This window comes from Camelus dromedarius, chromosome 7, assembly GCF_036321535.1.
Source record: "Camelus dromedarius isolate mCamDro1 chromosome 7, mCamDro1.pat, whole genome shotgun sequence".
Taxonomy (NCBI): domain Eukaryota; kingdom Metazoa; phylum Chordata; class Mammalia; order Artiodactyla; family Camelidae; genus Camelus; species Camelus dromedarius.
This window is the reverse complement of record NC_087442.1, coordinates 31,272,501-31,292,500: the sequence shown is the minus strand read 5'-3', so window position 1 is coordinate 31,292,500 and position 20,000 is coordinate 31,272,501. Positions and strand designations below refer to the sequence as shown.

General features: G+C 35.4%; 1 protein-coding gene across 4 annotated transcripts in view; it reads left to right on the top strand.

Annotated features, from left to right (window-relative positions):
• Positions 1 to 20,000, top strand: part of FOXP2 (forkhead box P2) — a 500,104-nt gene that overhangs the window by 471,946 nt on the left and 8,158 nt on the right. For all 4 annotated transcript variants that reach the window (XM_064487425.1, XM_064487424.1, XM_064487426.1 and 1 more), the window contains 2 exons: positions 4 to 73; positions 840 to 1,003. In XM_064487425.1, the coding sequence (XP_064343495.1) occupies positions 4 to 73; positions 840 to 1,003 (234 nt within the window). The remainder of the gene's footprint in view (positions 1 to 3; positions 74 to 839; positions 1,004 to 20,000) is intronic.

Sequence of the window (20,000 nt, the reverse complement as noted above, 5' to 3'; positions counted from 1 at the left end):
CAGAAGCCCCACCTTAGTAAAAAATATACCTACCAGTTTAGGCTATGGAGCAGCTCTTAATGCCAGTTTGCAGGTAATATCCTTAAAGGTATCTTCCATTGTCCTTGTGCTTGAATGTTTTGGCTTTTGGGGGGAGGAGGGGCATGGCTTTGTATTTAGATGGGACGGTGATTATTCTTAATCGTTGGCTTATCATCCAAGTAAGTTGTAGTACCTAGTACTGTAGAAAGCAAGCACTGGTTCTAATTCAAGCTACTTTTGATGTGAAGAAGCAAGAAGGACACCCTGTGGCAAAATCTGGAACACTCGGTTTTCCTGCAAATGCTAGATTGATAGAAACCTTTGCAAATGCATGTGGCTATGCATTAATATTTATCCAGGCTGTCATAAATGATTTCACATCATAGTGTTGGGGAACATGGTGCTTGTGGCAAAAACTTTAAAGTTTAATTATAATATATAATTTTTATGCAGAGGAGGCAAATGTCAGGACTTCTTTATTTTGAGTTAAGTTCTGGTCATTTTTAAAAAGCAGAGCAACTGCTTATATTATCTTGGGGTATTTCACCATGTGTGAGGACCCGACATTTCACGATGTGGGAGGCTGGGACAGAAGCGGGAAAGTTTGCTGGGGAGAGCTCGTGTTTACATTTTCACATCACACTTCATTTCCTTGGTATCACTGCCACCAGTTGCCCGTTGTCTTTCCCACACATTTTACTGACATGCTTCCAAAATCCTGCATCAGAACTGAAACCCAGGAAAAGCAGATAGACGTTTAAAGAAATGATTTGAAAGGGCATTTTGAAAGTTGTTTTATACCCTCTTCATTTCACTAGGCTGCCTTGGCAGAGAGCAGTTTACCTTTGCTAAGCAACCCAGGACTGATCAATAACGCGTCCAGCGGTCTGCTGCAGGCCGTCCACGAAGACCTCAATGGCTCCCTGGACCACATGGACAGCAATGGCAACAGCAGCCCAGGCTGCTCACCGCAGCCGCACATGTAAGTGTGGCTCCCGGACTCCGTAAGGGGAAGGGCCTGTGTTCACCTGCTTCTCAAACATAGCAGCCTTCTGAAACTTCCAAGAGCATATCAGTAAAAAAAAAAAAAAAAAAAGCAAGTTTAAGTGGAGCTAAACTGCACCATGTTCGTGATATAGAAAAAATGTCTCAAAATCGGTTTTAATACACCTTTTAGAGTTTCTCCAGTATCCTCTAATTATTATACCGGCAGGGCAGTCCTCTACAAATTCTTAGTGCTCCTAACATTCTCTTGGGGTTGTAAAACCGTGTCTAAGATGAGTCTACCTCTTATGGGCCATTATCACAGTTTGGTTTGGATGGTGCAATAAGAATATTCATGATGGAATAAGTTGTCGTAATTTTTACTACTATTACAGGTCTCTAAACCGTTTATGAACTGTAGTCAAGATATGGCCCGTTTTTATAAACCGTAAAATGCAAAGTTTAACTGTTACCCACAGTTTACATAGAAGCTAGTAAAGTGTAACTTTTTGCCTGTCCTATAAATCAGTGTAATTACATATTCAACTTTAATTACTGGTGCGTCTGTATTGGCAAGGTTTATATGTTATATTTTATGCAAGACTACGATTCCTATTAATATTTAGCAGCTAACTATATCATTAATTACTCTAAAATCTTTCCCCTACCATCTTTTTAATGGAGCTGAGAGAGTAGATGTATTAAAAATTGATGTATTGTGGATTTCAGAAATGTGTATGACACTTTAAAAAATGCCTGGCCTTATTCAATAGGCCAAGCATATCAGTTTCTTGTTTACTAAAAAGTATGGGCCCTGTTAGAACTTAGAATTCAGGGAAGAATATTAGACTCTGAATCCTGAGCAATTCATTCAGTTGTTAGAATGATTGTAACTTATGTCTATGTTTCTGAGAGTTAGACATCACATATTTCTAATTTCAAGTTATTGTGGTAAGAGTCGTACTTTCTCTCATTCTTACATTTTCTTTCTCTGTTTTTGCATTAAATATCTAGTCAAAGGCCAGAGGGAGAAATATGGTCTTTCTAGGTGCCTGTTTCCATTTGACCTTTCACAGGGTATTATTGTTGTTGACTTTTTTAGACATCTTATTCTGCTTGACACATTAATGTCTTTAAGATCGTGTGCTTAATTGCTTTATAGCGCTTTTACTCTATCACCTTTGTGAAAAACACACGGCGAACGTTAATGCATTTTATCCGGTTCCAAACCATTACTTTTTCAAAATGGAAAAATTTGTCTTTCGGAAGTGTCTTTAGATGTATTAAATAATACAAAAGAAGTAATAAAACTCGGAGTAGAAAGAACATGAGTATATGCTCTTGAGAGTCACAGTGCTCTAAAACAAGGAAAGTGAGCAATCCAACTCAAGTTTTTACATCCCCGCTTTATCAGCCGCACGGGGGGAGCCTGAGGCCTTTTACTTTCAGCCTTTCTCCAGAGTATGCTAATGCTGGCCCCCTGTATAAAATGCTAAGACGATAAAACTTTAAAGAGCAAACAAGAGTTAGATCCTCTTTTCCCCCTTAAAAAAAAGACCTATTTCAGAGAAATGAAAGGTATTCATAATAAAAGTGTTTACAATGTCAGTGCAACTGACTGCGCTACTAGGCAATGTATAGTGGTTGTTAGGAACCATCTACAGGGGGTGTGCAGGGAAGTGGTTTTTTAAAATGTTGATTGTCCAGTGATAAGAGTCTTAAAATAAACGATGAATGAGGTCAATAAAATAGCTTATTGGACATTGTTTTTAAGAACCAGAAATCATCACTGGGCTAAATTACAGCATTTTTAGGTTAGCACTATTTTACATTTGGCAATTGCTGTTTTAGATTATTCATTTTGTTCTTAATTTAGTTACAGTTGAATTATAAAATGTCTCAGAAAAAATAGTGTGTGTTAAACAATATATAATAATTGTATATTTCATGCCTAACGTACTGCCACTCTGGGCTTATAAAAGTAAAATATTCATAGTCAATATATCGTACATTTTATGCCTATATGAATTAGTGCATGTGAAAAATATTTATGTGTATTTTCCATAGAGAGAGAAAAGGAAAGCTTCCCTCAGCTTGTTGGAAATAGATTTCAGAAAAGATAAAAGTTAGAGGAAGACTGAATCTTGTCTTTTCCTAAATTATATAAATTATAATCATATTTTTAATTATCTTTAAGAATATTGAGTCAACATTCATTCTTTGATTCTGTTTCCCCTGCCGTCATTAACATTTTGTATATTAGATGTCCAATATTATTGATGGAATGTCACTTCAGCATTTTATATCTTCATCTTCATAGAGTTTTAAGATGCTTGTACTTAAAGAATATGTTGTCATTTTATGTGTGGTATTAGACGGGAAAAATACTATCTAATTCTCTCCATCAAAATTTGGCTGCACGTAACTGAATGCATTTCATAGTACTTTGAACATTAAACAAAGGTGAAAGAATTGTTTTACACTTAAATAGCATAGTCATGTGTCCTGAAATTATATCATGGTGCTTATTGTTACTGATTGGGGGTGGAGGTTTAAGCTGTGCTGATGCAATTGTTAACAAGAGGCAAAGGGCCTCGTGGTATTAGCATATGTGGGCTCTGGTGGCAGATTGTAGGGCTTCCAATCCCAGACTTAGCACCTAATAGCTGAGGTGGATTTATTTCTTTCCTCAGTTTTCTCAGCTGAAAGTGAGGTAAGTAATAATAATACGTACCTCATAGGATTTTTGCACATGAAATGAGTGCCTGGAACATAATAATTGCTCCCTGCTTCCCTCATAGTGCTGTGTTCATAGTTACTGATTTATATTACCTCTCGTAATACCTTACTATTGCTGTAAAGGAGACCATAAACAATACAAAAATATTTTGTATTTTGATACATTCTTTTAGGCTCTCCATAAATGTGTGGCTACTTTCCTTGATAGTCCCTCTTCTTTTCCTCCCACCTCCTCTTAAAATTCATAAAGTAAGTGGACCCACAGAGTGAAACAACATGAGACAGGAATTTGTGGTAGGGAGCGCCTGACTCAGCGTCAGTGAGATCAGAGGTTTTTGAGATGAGAAGATGTTATCTCAGATTGTAGGCAATGAGCAATTCGAATAGGATAATATCAGCCCAGAACAGGAATTCATGATATGTGCCTGGAGAACATTGTGTATTTGGTTTGACAGGAATTTAGAATATAAAAAAGGGAAGTAGAATTTAGAGTCTGTCAAGGGGACCGGACTGTTGAGTGTCTTAAACATCAAGCTATGGTGTTTGTGTCAGTTTGGAGCCTGTTGATGTTATGAGCTTGGCTTTCACTTGCCCACAGATGTGCTTTGGGAAGAGTAACCTGCAGGTGTGCTGGATGAACTGTACCTGAGTGGAACTCATGTGTGGAAGGATGTTCTGGAATTGGGAGAGAACTGGAAGCAGAAGATGAGTTCTTACAGTATGTTGTATCTGACTTAAATACAAAACAAAGGGCGGAGAGCAAGGAATCTGTACAGGGAGTGCTGAGAAAAGAAATACCAGAATAAGACAATGGATTGAATGTTGGGGACAAAGAGGAAAATTAGGGGGAAAAAACCATAGCGACTTTAAAAGCCCGCAAGAGAAATGGGGGACACAGAGGACAGGCTCAGGAGGGAAAATGATGATGAGTTCAGTATCTTACTTGCCGAATCCAAGTGTTCTTAGATTCAGGAAAAAACAAAATGGAAACTGTCTCTTCATTTAGTCTTTCTGTTCAACTCTAGAATAGTCAAATCCTATATGGTAAAATATAGAAGTATTCCTGAGATTAGGAGATAAGATGTTTTAAAACTTTAGAAGAGTAGAACTATGGATTAGTGCTTCTTACCGATTATTCTTAGAGAGCCAGAAATGCCAAATTATCATCCATAGTCTTCATTTTAACACTCCATATTTAACACTCCCCTGTGCTGTGGCTTTTACTCTTAGCATACCCAGAATGAAGAGTTTGGGAAATTAATGCATGTATTTTGCCTTAACCCTTGGCCTTTTTGCCCTTTCCTTTTTTTGTTTTTCATTCTCTTTCCTTACCTAAATTCTGCCTTTCCGTATGAGCCTAATCCTATTTTTCTAGGAGGCTTTCCCAAGTAATTTTGACCTACACTCAGCTCCACATTTCTGAAGAGCTTGTCGCCTGTACCACTATTTGGAACTAAGGCTGTGTGTGTGTGTGTGCGCGCATGCGCATGTGTTCTTGCACACGTGTGTGCTCATTATGCAGTTATTTCTGAGTTATTTCTGGCTTAATGGTAGGTCCCTTAAGGACAGAGACTATGCTTTAGATACATTATAACATATCATAGTTTATGAAACCCCTAACACATTATACGACACAAACAAAGCACTCAATAAACATATGATACCGATTATGAAGAACCAAAATGGGAGATGACAGTTCATTAGAAATGGTTTGACTTCACCAAGCGATCCCTATAAGAGTACAATCCAGGATTCTCGTAGTGTGCTGAAGAAGAAGGGAGAAGAGATTTTAGGAAGAAGAGAGAACTAACTCCAATGTTCACTTTTATGAAGGAACCAAGAGATCTTTCTAACTATTGGCAGAGTATACTTGTGAGCTTGTATTTTTAATTTTAATATTTTAGTTAATTAATGTCTTTTAGAACTGTCCAACTTTATGTGAACAGAAAGTGGCAGGCCTTCACCTCATTTGTGACTATCCTCTGAGGTCTTGTTACATTTTATTTATCGTATTGAAGGTGAATTGAAAATGAAGACAAAAATTACCGAGATTAATAGAGTCCTAATCAGATGACTTCAAGAGGATTCTACCAGGAAGTAGAAAAGATTAAAGCCAGGTGGAATAATACAGATTCTGCCTAATAATTTTTTTAAACTTGTTTTGGCACTTTTCAATCAAGTCGATTTTTTAAATCTTTATTTTCTACTGCTGTTGAAAGAGTTCTAGAGCCTTGATGGTCTTTATGAATGCAAGGGATTCTCCCTGTAAGAGTCAGAGTTTAGGATCATTATAATTGATAATACTCTTCCCTTCTGCACCTCAGCGCCCACATTCCCTGATTACCAGACTTTGCGGAGTTCTACAGGTTATGGATAAAATTACTTTAGATTTCTATTTTATATCGGTGTTTGCCTCTTACCAAAACTACCTTAACAGTTAGGATTGATGCTGTGTTCAGGAGGAAATAATTTGAACTTATTTCCTTTTCCCACGTGTTAGATTTAAATGAATGAAAAGAGAAGAAAACAATTGGAGTAGACCTGGAAGGTGAACTCATACTGGTAGCATCAGTCCATTATCTGCCTCCTTCCAAACTTGAGGCAGAAAGAAATTTTATGCTGTACTCGCCATATTTAGTTCAACTGTTGTTTCTTTTTTATTAAGTAGTTGTTTCTCCTCACTCTCAATGAGTTAGCTCAGATTTGCCTTTTCTTTCTCTTGTAAGAATGTTAAAATGAGGTTCCCATCTTTATATTTTCAGATTTTGTTTCTAGAGATCAATACGAATGTTCTTCCTGAGCTCGTTTTGTACCGAGGTCTTCACGCACAAAGCCTTCTCCCATGTCATGTCGGTCCCCCGTCTGATAATTAGTCTCCTGCTGTTGAGTTTTCAGATCATTTCTTCCATGTCATTCCTGAGTCTTCTCAGCCTCCATGCCATCTCAAAGTTCTACTTGCTAATATTCTATAATTAGTTGCAGGCGATTATTATTTTCTCCCTCTTATTTAAGCAAATATTTGAAGTTTGCAAGTTAATGATCTTCTATATAGAATCAGAATGTTAACATGGCTCATATAAGACTAGAAAATACATTTGTGTTCTTAGAAGCCAAAACTTTAGGGTAAGGAAATCAAAGGCTGAGGCATCACACAAAAGAGGAGTAGTGTAGTGTTACTTCAGAACTGCAGAGCAGATCACATTAATCTTTTTTATTAACATGTTGAACGCACATTCTGTGTGTCCTAGAACTTTCAATACAGTGCATGTCCCAGTCATCTTTACAACACCCTCTGCTTCTTGAGAGCCTCAGTTTGTTGTATCTTTCCAGTGATCAACACCAGGCTCTCCTGGGAGTAAGAACTTTGCAACCAAAGACAGCTGAAAGGGACTTCCAGAGTCCCACTTTGTAAAACAGTATTGAAAATCTAATATAAATTGTGAATTATCATGAAACATAATGAAAATATTCAAGTATATAATATTACCTTTCTTCCTTCTATTCTCTTTGGCTGCCTTAAAATTTAAATTGCTGTTTGTAGGCACATGTAGAATTTGCAGACCCTACACCTTTGGCTGGTGATATTTTTATATAAAATCCCTACATATCTTAGATCTCTCTGTGGGCAGAAGCATTTGAAATTGGAGTGGCTCTGGACATCAGAGGAAAGCAGCTGAAAGTGACTGACAACTTGAGCAAGTGGAATGCTCTCTCATTGTTTTCATGCCTGTTAAGCCTGCACAATTTTTGCTGATATTTTGGATCATTAAGATGCACCAAGAAGCTCTGAACATAAAAGCATTTGGGGGGCTTTACATCTGTTTTCACAGATTTTCTAATTCACAATTTTCCCCTCATCTTTAATTTTTTTTTCCCTAACCATTTCTGGGCCTCTTATAATTTTAATTCTGATTTAATTCCATTTGTATTTAATCTCTAAACTTTTTTTTTATTATTAACTTTGCTAGTTAGCTTTGAGATCTCTTTCCAAAGTGATTGTACAGAACTTATGACTATGCCAGCTCTTTATCATCTCATCTTTTTTTTTTAAAGTGCGACAAGTGCGGCTCAGTAAGCTGCTCTTCTTTTTTACATTATTCCAGTCCCCGTATGTGGCACTTACAACTCATTCTCGTTCTTCCTAATAAAAAGGTCCTCCCAGAGATACAGTGCCTTCAGCTAAAAAGTGCTGTACCCCCACCGTGCCAAATGTGGAAATTTGTGGATTCCTGTAGGGTTTCAAAGGATTTTTATAGAACTATACAGATGGTATCTGACATCCGTGGTATGAATCTCCACAATTTAGGCAAAGCGTGTCAGAAAACTTTTAGCTGACAGTATTGTAGCTTACTGCTTCTGTTTTATATCTAAAGAAAATACTTTGTTAGCGGGTACATCTTGGTTTGCACTAACACTAGGTGAGCCTTAGAAATTTCCTTTCGCTAAGGGTCAAAAATTAATTGACGGAATTGTTTAAAAATGAATATTGTTATTCACTATTAATCTTTTCCTTCTAGTACCAGGGGAAAATGAAGGTTTTTAAATACCCATATGTATTTTAACTCAGCTTTTGACATAGAGCTTAAGGAAGTGGATGTCTATTTGGTGAGTATGGGTATTTTATGACTAAAGGTATTTATGATGTAAAGTTGACTATCACTTTAGAATATTACTTAATGTGAAGGTAATTTACATAAGCCTATTTTAATAAATGTTAAAATTATCTTCATTTTGACTACTTTGGGAGACTTTTAAATTACCATTCAAATAAGTACAACAAAATATTTGAAAACTTTGACACCAATAAACGCAGTTTAAAATGTTATCTCAGGTTTCCTACATTCTATAACCAGGTTCTTTCATTAGGATAGACTTAAATAGTTTATGTAAGCAACAGATGACCAACAAATTTTACATAACTAGTGGAAATTAACATTCTTGTCAGTTTGCTCGACATTATCTTGATCTTTGAAGGCTGAAAATGGTGTAACATCAGCAAGACGTTGAAAAGGCAGGAGCGAAAGTAATCACTGGTCACATAACGTTATCTTACTCTGGATAAATTTACATTTGCCGCATTAAATCCAAGGTCTCTTTTGTTAATTAGCAGGTCAGAGAAGGACGTAATCCACTAGATTTAGAAAAAAAGATAAATATTGTTTTTGCTCCCTATTCCATTTTCATGTTTAGAACTAACAGAGCATAACTAAGTACAGTTCAGGAGGAAACTGAACACTGAGTCAGTCCTCCTGTTGAATTTGAGCAAAGGCATAGTTCCAGCAGGGCAGCCAGTCTCAGAGATTAGACAGACCCATTGACAGAAACCGTATGTAATCCGAGTGGAGAGTAATCTCTGTAAAGATATCCAGGAAACAGCTTCACCCCAGCCAGCCCTGAATGGGCAGTTTGGCCAGGGAGACAAGCCACAGTCCAGAAAAATGGGTGCGCCACATCCGGGAGGACTGGCCGGGCCATAGGGCCCAACTATAGGACTTGAGATCATGATCTTCAAGGAGCCAGACCAAGTTATCAAAGAGGAAATTAGAGAGAAATGGGAACATTTGTGTGCCCAAATACCCATCCTCACATTTCTGCCTGAAACCCAGTCCAAGGAACAAGGCAAAAACAGTTGGGATGAAAGGTTGAAAGGAGTTTGGGAGCAGTAGCAAGAAGCTGACTTAATGGCCAAATGTCAAGATATAATTTAGACTTTCTTTTGTTTCACTAGCCAGCAGATTTGACACTTAAAGGTCCTTAGAGCCATAGCTGGATGTTCATTGAAAGTTACCATTTATGAGACACAAAATGGAATGGTACCAGTCGTATCTCAGTGGACAACTGTTTTGATTCTGAGATTGGGCACAATATGCTTGTACTCATCCATGATCAAAGTAATTACATCTATATTTTCATTTTATTACAGCTGTTTTGGTCACATCTATTATTTTTATAAATAGAATGGTAAATCTCAGAGAATTTAATTGTGTGTATGTTTTTTTTTAATCAGCACTAAAGCAAAACTATCTGAAATCATTTGGGAGTGAGCCTCCAAGTCATGTAAAATCCAGTTTCTTTAAATAATGTTGCATAAATTTAAATAAATTACAATATAATGTTGAAGGTAAGGGCAAGAAATCTTAGAGAAATTTGATATACATATATATGCATGCAATTTATAAAATTATGTTTCATTAACCCTAATTCACCTTTCTGTTATATTTCTTAGAACTTCTATTGACTTTAAATGGAACTTTGGAACTCTACCTTGGGGTTAGATCTTCTGGGATGTAGGCTAGAATTATAAACAGCATCCTTCAGAATGGCAGTGTATCTTAGAAGAGAAAATGTTATTACAATTATCAGAAAATAATATTCCTTTGCAATCAAACACAAAATAGCTGCATTTTTTAGAAGATAGACTGGGAGTTATGGTTTATTAAATACATTAGGGTTAAATTTGTACTCTGACTTTAAGATGAAAAATTAAAATTTATTTGCCCTGTTTATCCTTACCCACAGTGAAAAGGTATGGAAAATATGGTAGGGCATTTTCTAATTATATTCTGAACAAAGCAAGCCAAACAAGGTATATATGGAGTGAGGAATCATTTGTTCACTCCAATTTTTCTATCCTCTTTTAATGGTTGTACATTTCTGAAAGGAAGAGTATTTTCCTTTTCATCAAGAGATAAGCAGGATTTGTATCTGTTGAACTGGAATGATGATTCTGGGTACCGTCCTAATGGCAGCTATGTGCAAACTCATCCAAATCAAAAGAAAAGTCAGTTGTTCAACATAAGAATGTTTGTGGTAAATGTCATTTTAAATTACAAAAGAGAAAACAGTCTTGCAAAATAACAAGTTGGAAAAATACTGAGTCATGCTAGAAAAGATGTTTTGTAATTTCTTACTAGATAGAGAAAGATTTAATTTATAATTTCTAGTTGTTTTTAATTATATGGCCTTGTTCACTTCTGTACCTAAGGGAATTAAATATTTCCCTAATGTGTGCTTAAATTTAGAATATAAAAAATTCTAGATCTTAGTGGAAGAAATCAGGATTCTCATTTCAAAAGAATAAAATCATAAATAGAATTAAGTAAATCATTTCTTAATGACTATATAAATAACTTTGGTTATTTAATTACTCACATTAGCCTAAGATCATCTCTTGTTTTAAAAAGTACTAGCAAAATCTTTTCTTTTAAAAGTAAACCTTTCCATTTAAAACTTTAGTTTCATTTATTAGCTTATTCCTGTGATATGTTAAACTAAAATACTTCCTAAACAATCATTCTAAAAGTTAACAAATGTTTAAGAAACATAAATTGTTTCTCATTTCAACCTGACTTTATATAAATGGAGATAACTAAACTTGCAATTTTTTAAGTCTACCATTAAATTCCAAATATAATTATATCATTTCCTTGTGCATATACTAGAAGGAAATGAGTAAAATTGAATTTCCACAGTCTCCATTTTTCATATGCTTTCTAAATGAGCATCAGTTATTTCACCAGTTTTCCTGTGAATCTTCTTCTTAGGAAAAAAAAAAATGACTTTTTAAAAAATGTTCTATTTGATGTGGTTGTATTCCAAGATAGCAGTCAATAGAAGTTAGCTACTCAGAAATAAAACAAACAAAACCAAAAACTGAGCCTCCTAAGACTAAACCTTCCATCTTGATAAAGGATTCTGTGTTTACATTTCAGAATTCATATTACATCTTCAAAACAATGTTACTTATGTAGTAAGCATGAAGGTTTTGCCATTAGCAAATCTGAACTAATTGAATAAAAATTTTACTTAAACATATGAAATTATAGTTAAAGTGCTAATCATATACTTTGATTTTTAAATGCTTATGTATAGTTATTACTCATTCAACAGCTTTGTGCTAAGTACTAGACAGACGTTATAGGTAGGTAAAAAAAAAATCTTATCCACATATTTCTTTTTAATCAAATTAAAATTTTAATGCTATTTTTTGAAAGAGTCAAAATCAGTGCAAATCAATGGGCAGCAGTGGCCTATAGCAATGCCCAGTCAATTCTGATATTTTTAAATACCATTCATTAACAATTAAGATATAACAATATATAAGAGATATGGAAGAATTTATATGGTTCTAAACATTTTCTGTTAGATTTAACCAATGTATCCCATGTAGGTTAAAGGTATAGAAACTAAGTTAAGTAGAAGTAAGTATTAAGAAACTTAAAAATTAATAACTTGAACAAATCGGTGTTGAGAAGGAAATAGGTGTGAGGTTTAAGGGCTTGTACGTATTTCAGTACATCCGGTATGTTTCTCAGAGTACTATATACGTAAATTCATTTTACTGGCTAAAGATTACTATATTGGGCCAAATAAAATTATTTTCCATAGGAAAACTGAAGCATGAGGGCCTTAAGGCTATTTCTGAGGATAGGTTTTTTGAATATTATCCATGGAGTAACATTTTTTTTAGTAAGGATTTGCAGTTACTGATAGAAGCGTGTTATATCCTTCAGGATGCTAGGGCCGGGGAAAAGATTAAAAATTATTCTTATAGGATTGTTTAAAGATGTATCATATCTCATTGTAAAAAGATGTTTATTACTTTTTTTCAATGAGTACACTTTATTAAATATATTAAATATTTTTCTGAAATAACTAGGATTATCTGAAAAAAGATATAGGGGAATCTCCTATCATGAGTAAACCACATAAAAGTAATTTTAATCTAGTCTTACTTTTAGTCTTGACTTGTAAACATTTGATACAATTAACTTTAAATTGCCTGATACTGCCCATATTGTAGATATTCATGGTAAGTTTTTCTTCACAGCATTTGTTGACCTCTTTCATAACATTTAAGACCTAAAATTTTTATCATTAGTTTCTCAGTATCAATAAATATTGCATTTCTGAAAGCCTAATCCAATTTGCATTGTGCCACTGAATTTTTCCTGTATGACGACACTGTGTAAGTATTTTAATCATTACATTTGATGGTATCTAAATAAGGAAACACCATTGTGACTTTACAGTCTAACATCTATTGACAAGTACATTTTTAACACCTCAGTTTAAGAGAACTTCATTCATAGTACTTTCTTATTCTAAAGAAAAACTGGAACTGTTTATAGGATCTTTTACTTAATCTTGAATAAGGACAAAAATGAAGACAATTTACATTCCTCTGGAGGATACACTGTGTGACCACAATCTAAAGTAAAGAGGTAAAGTTTTCCATTATAATTTGACTCTTCGCTGAGGATGTAGGTAGCATTAACATTTCTTCAGGCTTTCCTGGGTGCGTAGGGTACTTATAAATTCCACAACTAAAGAAACAACACTTTTCTCTAGGTAACAAATCAGTCCACTAATGTAGATAGTCCTCTTTGTTTTTGGTATATACCATTATGAGGGTGGGCTATAAAACTGAGCGATTAATGGAGGGTATAAGAATCAACTGCCTCTTTGCATTTGGTTTGCATTTCCTTCCAGTAGAGGCTTGGCAGGTTGAATGGAGCAGAGATGAGTTTCAGTCATTTGAATTGAATAAACGTTTATTGAGCACCTATTATGTGCAACATATTCTGTTGGAAACTGGCAGATGATCTGTATCTACAAAGAGGTAAAAAACCTCTAACAGAGGGAAGGATATGTACAAAGATAATGGGAGAGTTCAAGTAAAGGAAGGAACAAAGTTATAACCAAATTACAGATTCAGGCTTAAATGTACTTATACATGCGGAGAATTATAAAAGTCTTCGTGAAGCATCTAGCTTTGAGTTTTGCACAACACGAAATAGATTTCTGTTTGAAATTTATGATATTTGACTGTGGTTTGTTGATGGAAATAGCCATCTTAAACTTTTTCAGCCTAATATTAAGCAGAGATGAGGAAGTAGAAGATAGATACAAAGGATTTGAAGATATAAGCCAAGGTGACTAAGACACAAAGCATGAGTCTCATTCAGAGGGCAGATAATTCTTTTGCCTTGGGGTGGGGTCGACAGTTTGCCTAGAGAGGAATACCTGTAGGATGAGATTGGACGAGAATTTGGGAGCTGTGTCTTAGAGTTTATTAATCTCCAGGTTGAGGATAGGGTAGGAGCATTAGAAAATTCACCAGTTATTTGGAGATTCTTAGCTAGGACCTCAAGGGTGTATGTTACTTCTTTTTAAAAAGACTTACCTGTTTTCTTCTTTGCTACTCATCTCTGGAAGTACTATACTGTTTCACTAGAGGAAGTGTCCATATTTCCTGCCATTTTCCCTCAATATTCAATTTTAAAATACATTTTTCTTAAAAATGACATAAAAACATAGACTGAAATTTTTAAATAAATAAAATTTCTGGAGATCAAGTATCAGCTGCCTTTATGAATGTGGTCATTGCTACTGCTCATAGCTTCATCACAGAGAAAACTAGAAACAATTTTTTTTCAACGTCTTCCCCTCTTCTACTTTCTAATGCCCAAGTTTTCTTGGATCCACTATTCCTTCTCCTTGAGCGTTAAAGCAACAAATATAAAGATTCATCAAAATTGAATATGTGTTATCAAGAGTCATTGTCTATTTTAACTTTTAGAATTTTTGACAGAGATTAGGCTCATCTGTCTTCTTGGTAGAGTACAAGAGGGAACAATCTCACGTACATATAAATTTAAGAGCAATGTATACAAAACTTTTTAGTCTACAACCAACGGCCTGAATTCTTCACTTCTTACCACTGTTCTAATCCTGCTGCCTTAGTCCTGCCCATCATTACCTTGGTACACAGTGAGCTCCTGACTGGTAACCCTATCCCAGTAGCCTGTATTCCACATGCGCTTTGCAAATTCCTAAAACTCTTCTACCTTTTCACTGCCGTGCTCAGAAACCATCAATAGCCCTTCAGCTGGCAGAGAATAAATTTTGAGCTCCATAAAATGCAACTCAAGGGCCCTTCACCATCTGACCTTGTTCTGCTTTCGAATATTTCTTTATTACCAGTCCTTCTTTCTCCATGGCCTCTGCACACACTCAGGTTTCCCACAACACCTCTAAAATTCTCCATTGTTTACCCATTTCCACTCAGAATGCCCTTTTTCTCAACTCTGCATAATGAGCATTTTCATATATTTCAAAGCCTACCTGAAGTGACACACTCCTCCGTCACACAGATCATTGAGTGCATTGCCTGAATGGATCTCCTGTCTTTCATAACATACTTTCTGTCATGGTATACAGATCATATTTCTAATGGTATCTAAGTTGCCTGTGTGTGTGTCTTGAAGACTGCCTCTATTAGACTGTAAACTCTCTGAGAACAGGAACCGCTGTCCATGTCAGTCCCTAGCCCAGCGGTTTGCACGTAACGTTTACTGAATTGATGTTTTCAATTCTAACAAGAAGTAACATTTATCCTTCTAGGAGTGTTTCCAGGTCAGTTAACTGACTATGAACCTCTCTGTCAGGGAATAGTAACAGATTTTCTCTCTCTCCATCAATAAATACTTTCCCTGTAATTATCTAAAGAACTTCCAAATAGCTTTCTGAATCTCCCAAGTGTAAATTATATCAAATTAGGAAGTTGGCTATTTCGTCTTCAAGCAAGAAATAGAAATCACTGCTTTTCTACAGTAAATAGTAGGTAGTGGACTTGGAATAGTTGAATTAGAAATCTTGTGTTTCATGGGCAGAACGGTTTTTTTAAACTGTTCACAAAGAGTTCCTGGATTCTAGTTTGAATATTCATTATCTGCCAAATGGATAATTTACATTAAAATCAAAGATGAAGTTTCTTCCAAATCCACTTAAAGGGATAGGACATATTTTATCAGGTTTGGAAGAACTACTAAAGTGACTGTCAAGGTAAATACGTCTACCTTCTGTCTGCGCACTTCTGTGCCAGAAGTTTTACTCTTCTGTGATAATCTAGATGCCAGATATTTATTAAGTGCCAGTAAATAAATTAAGGATCAGGCATCATAGACCCCTGCCTTAAGACATGTTAAAAAAATAAGTCTACTTACTACCTTTATTCAAGATCTCACAATGAGACCAAAAAAATCAGTTATTCCACTAGATTTTTTCCTTTTTGTTCATAAGTTAAAAACAAAAACCAAAAAACTAAATCCTGAATGTTTCAAATGTTATCAACTGTTTTACTCCTGGAAACAACTGATTCAGTTTGTTAAAAGTAGCTTCTACTTTAGTTATTATTGTTTCTTTTGGCAGGGGGAGTAATTAGGTATGTATGTATGTATGTATGTATGTATGTATGTATGTATGTATGTATTTATTTATTTATTTATTTAAATGGAGGTACTGGGGATTGAACCCAGGACCTTCTGCATGTTAGCATGCACTCTACCACTAAGCTATACTTTTCCCTCTTTACTTATTACTAAGAACTCTATTAAGGACTGTGGTTTAATCTGTAAGACACCTTAAGTTGTAACTGAAGGGAGAAGTCTGTAAATTTCAAATCAGGCTGGGAAAAATGGCTTGATGAATATCTGAACCATTCAGATCTTATTCATACCCGGAAAGAGTTTTTTCACCGAGATAGTCAAGAATTTCTTCTTTTTTTTTTATCCATCTGAACATGTTCCTCCTTTACTACCTTTAATGAATTCCATTAGGGGTATATGTGCTTTGGGATTCTGCTTAGAGGCAAATAATCTCTCCCAGTTGTTAACTCCTCCAGTATCACTTAATTGCTGTTTCTCTTATTGCACTTACGGCTGGCAATCTTGTACATATTTAAGCACATATTTCTCCCATCCCAGACAGTAAGTTCTTTGATAGATGCATAAATGCCCCCACAGTGCCTTATATCTAGAAAGTACGCAATAAACTTTTGTTAAATTAATAACTGGCAATGAGATAATGGTAATATGTTATTGGCTTTTCCTGTCAAAGTGAGATTGATGTTCTTTATGTCATTATGGACACAGGGGACGTGACTCAATCCACAGCATAAAGGAACTTTTGGCAGAAAATGTATTTTGTATGTCTCTTAAAATTTCCATCCTTTAGTCAACTTTGAGTTCATCTGTTTAAGGTTTCTCCAGCTGAACATATATTATCAGACTTCATAAACCCCAGTGTGCATACAGCACATGTGATGCAGGCCTGGACCATTCAATGCATGTATGTTAATGATTTGAATGACAAGCTAATGATGAGGCCTGGGATGGATGGCTGAGGAGAGGAAGTGCAGGGGCTCTGTCTATGGAGCATTTCAATGATGGCCCCTCTACTCTGAAATTTACTTTTCTCTGTTGATCTTAAAATGATCAGAGATATGACTTGGGATTTTGGCTTAGTGTTTCAGTGTTCAGAAATGCATTAGTAAATCATTCTTCAGAATAATTGTAATAATATGTTGTGTCAGTTTGTTCCTTTTATTTTATAACCTTAAATGTACTTTTAAGGAAGTGTAGCTGGTCATTACTTTCATAGCCCTAATGCCTGGCATTTGATATGTGGGGGGCATGTATCTTTGTTTTATGATATAGGAATATGAATAAAAGTCTTACTTTGTAGAAGGGCTATATTTAGTTCATACATTGTTTAAAAATTAATTCATGTATTTATACTATAACTTCTTCCCAAAAAAGGATTTCAGGTTGTAATTATATCATGACTGTATCCAACATGAATCACTTATGACCCAGTCACTGTTCCATGTGTTTCACATATACAAAAAAATTATTCCTTGTAACTACTGTGTAAAGTAGGTACTTTGTTATCTCTGCATTATGAATAAAGAAACAGAGGTACAGAGACATTAAGTAACTTCCTCAAGATCACACAGTGAGGAAGGAAAGGAGCCAGGATTTAAACCCAAGCATTTTCTCCTCAAAGCCGACTAAATTCTTAACACTGTATTATTAACCACTTAACCGCTGCTGCATGACTAAAGATTATAAATGAGGTGCCTAAATTATTCAAGATTACTTTCTGCTACAACTTACAAGTTAATCAAAATACTAAATACATAAAAAATATTGTATTTAATTATACCCTGTTCATTAAAACCCTTTCCATGACTCTACTGGAGAAGAGGATACATGAGGAAGTGGTGAGCCTGGCATAGACAGGGGATTACTTTTTAAGGCATTCCTTTATTTTATTTGAGTTGTCAGAGAGGTTTCTTTGGTGAAGGGTAGCTTCTTTCCTGGAAGAAAATCTAATTAGCCTATAGTGGTGTAACACATGGTCCCTTGAAGAATTTGAAAAAATAAACACTGCAGAGAGAGCTACTTTTTTCAAGAGCAAGTTAAATGACCCTCATATCCTGTAATGGGAGTAGGAAGGGAACGATACTGCTAATGGCCCCAGAAGAGACTAATTTCCAGTTCATCCTTCAACCCACCAAACGCATGTGGTTTCCTTGGGATCCATTCTTTTGACTTGGCATACCAGACAAGTGAAAACACATCTAATCTGTGAAATAGGAGCATTGAATAAAATTGTTTGATACAGTATTAGGATTCAAAGATTCTGTAGTTTGGGATATCAGAACGATCAAGGGAAAAAAAGGCTTTGGAGGCTCAAGGTCGGAGGTCAGTGAAAGCTGGACAGTCAGACTACTTAGAAGTAGATAAGATAGAAGTCGGTCCTTAAATGGAGACGGGATGTGCACAGGGAGAACACAGTGAGGAGGGAGTTCCAGGTTCTGTGTACCCACAGTGAGCTGAAGAGGAAAGCACAGACTCAGTCAGCATGAGAAACAGCTTGGGGCAGGAACTGAACACAATGTGTTAAGGATGATGTTTTGAGTCGGGAATAGAAGTTACCATTCAGAACTGCTGTTGTACACAGAGCGTTGAGGCCTGCTCCCCGAGAATGGCTGAAGGGTGTTGGCTGAGTCTTGTCTCATTCACCCATGTCTCATTTCAGATAGATTTCTGTACAAGGCAATGGCATAATGAAATAAATTGCTTGTGTGCTAAAATTCTCTGAGGAATGTAATGGGACATTCCTTTATAGCTGTCCTTTTAGAAGAATTCTCTTGTTAGGCTTGTATTTTAGAAATACATCCTGTTTGTTATTCCTCTTTATCTGGAACTTGAGACTTTCCCACATGTTCTTTATTCAAATAAAAATCCAACCCAGGAAAGTAAACACAAATGAATCAGATACTCAGATATTCAGCTTCAGCTGAGGGGACAGTGGCGATGGAACAGGAGATTAGGAAGCAGAGTCCAGACTAAGGAGACCTCCTACGTCTTCTCAGAGCCCTGAGGACGTTAAGACATGCCAGCTGCACAAGAGGTCAAATCTTTAGCTGAAATTATTAGAAGCCCCAAAAACTTTTAATTGACTTGAGGTTAACACCTTAGAACAGTGCTAGATATCTATGTATGTCTTGCCAATTACTCAATATCTGTTTAGAATTTAAACTTGAAAGTTTCTAATATTCATAGGTCATTTATGAGACCTAATTAGAAAAAGGTTCTATTATGTTAATCTTAGGAATCTATTCTAATCACTTCCAGTACTTAAGAGTTTAGCATTCACTAAAATGTTCTGTATCGCAGAATGAACCTGCAAAATCTAAAATTATAAATTCAACCTATAATGATTATTAAATCAAAACATCATCTTTAAAATAAAAGTCATTATGTGAATATGAACTTTCACATGTAATCTTACTAGAAGATTTCATTTGTGTATTTTGTGGGAATATTAACATTAGATCTCATAAATGTTTAAAATTCTAGACATGTCTACTTGATACCGTAACAATGAATTGGTTCATCAGTCATTTTACTCAAACTTTTGGCTAATTCAGTGAAACATTTAATCAGAGTAATTGTTGAATTCAATTGCTAAATTTTTTTAGTCAAAATAATTGGTTTTATTTTTAAGATGACCCTACTAAACAGCTTTTATGATTTCAGGCTTTTATTATTCTGGAAATCACCTATGGGTACACACACACACACACACACACCCCGACACATAGATTCTCCCCGCCCCCCACCTCCATGGTACACTTTTCCTAACTCACATTTCTAATTGGCTGTGTAATCTTTCATTAGGACCAAATAGTTTATTCATTACATAAAACAGTATCTACAAGTTAGCCATGTGCATATATTAGAAGTCCTCCTTCTTTTAACTTATAAGTCATTCTTCAGTAAATAATATCACTTATTTCAAGGATGGCAATATTATTTAGTAATTTCTCAGGCAGGACAATAAATAGGACCTTGGAGATTTAGAACTGCAGCCGTTTACCTTACATCAATAGTACAGTGCTTTGG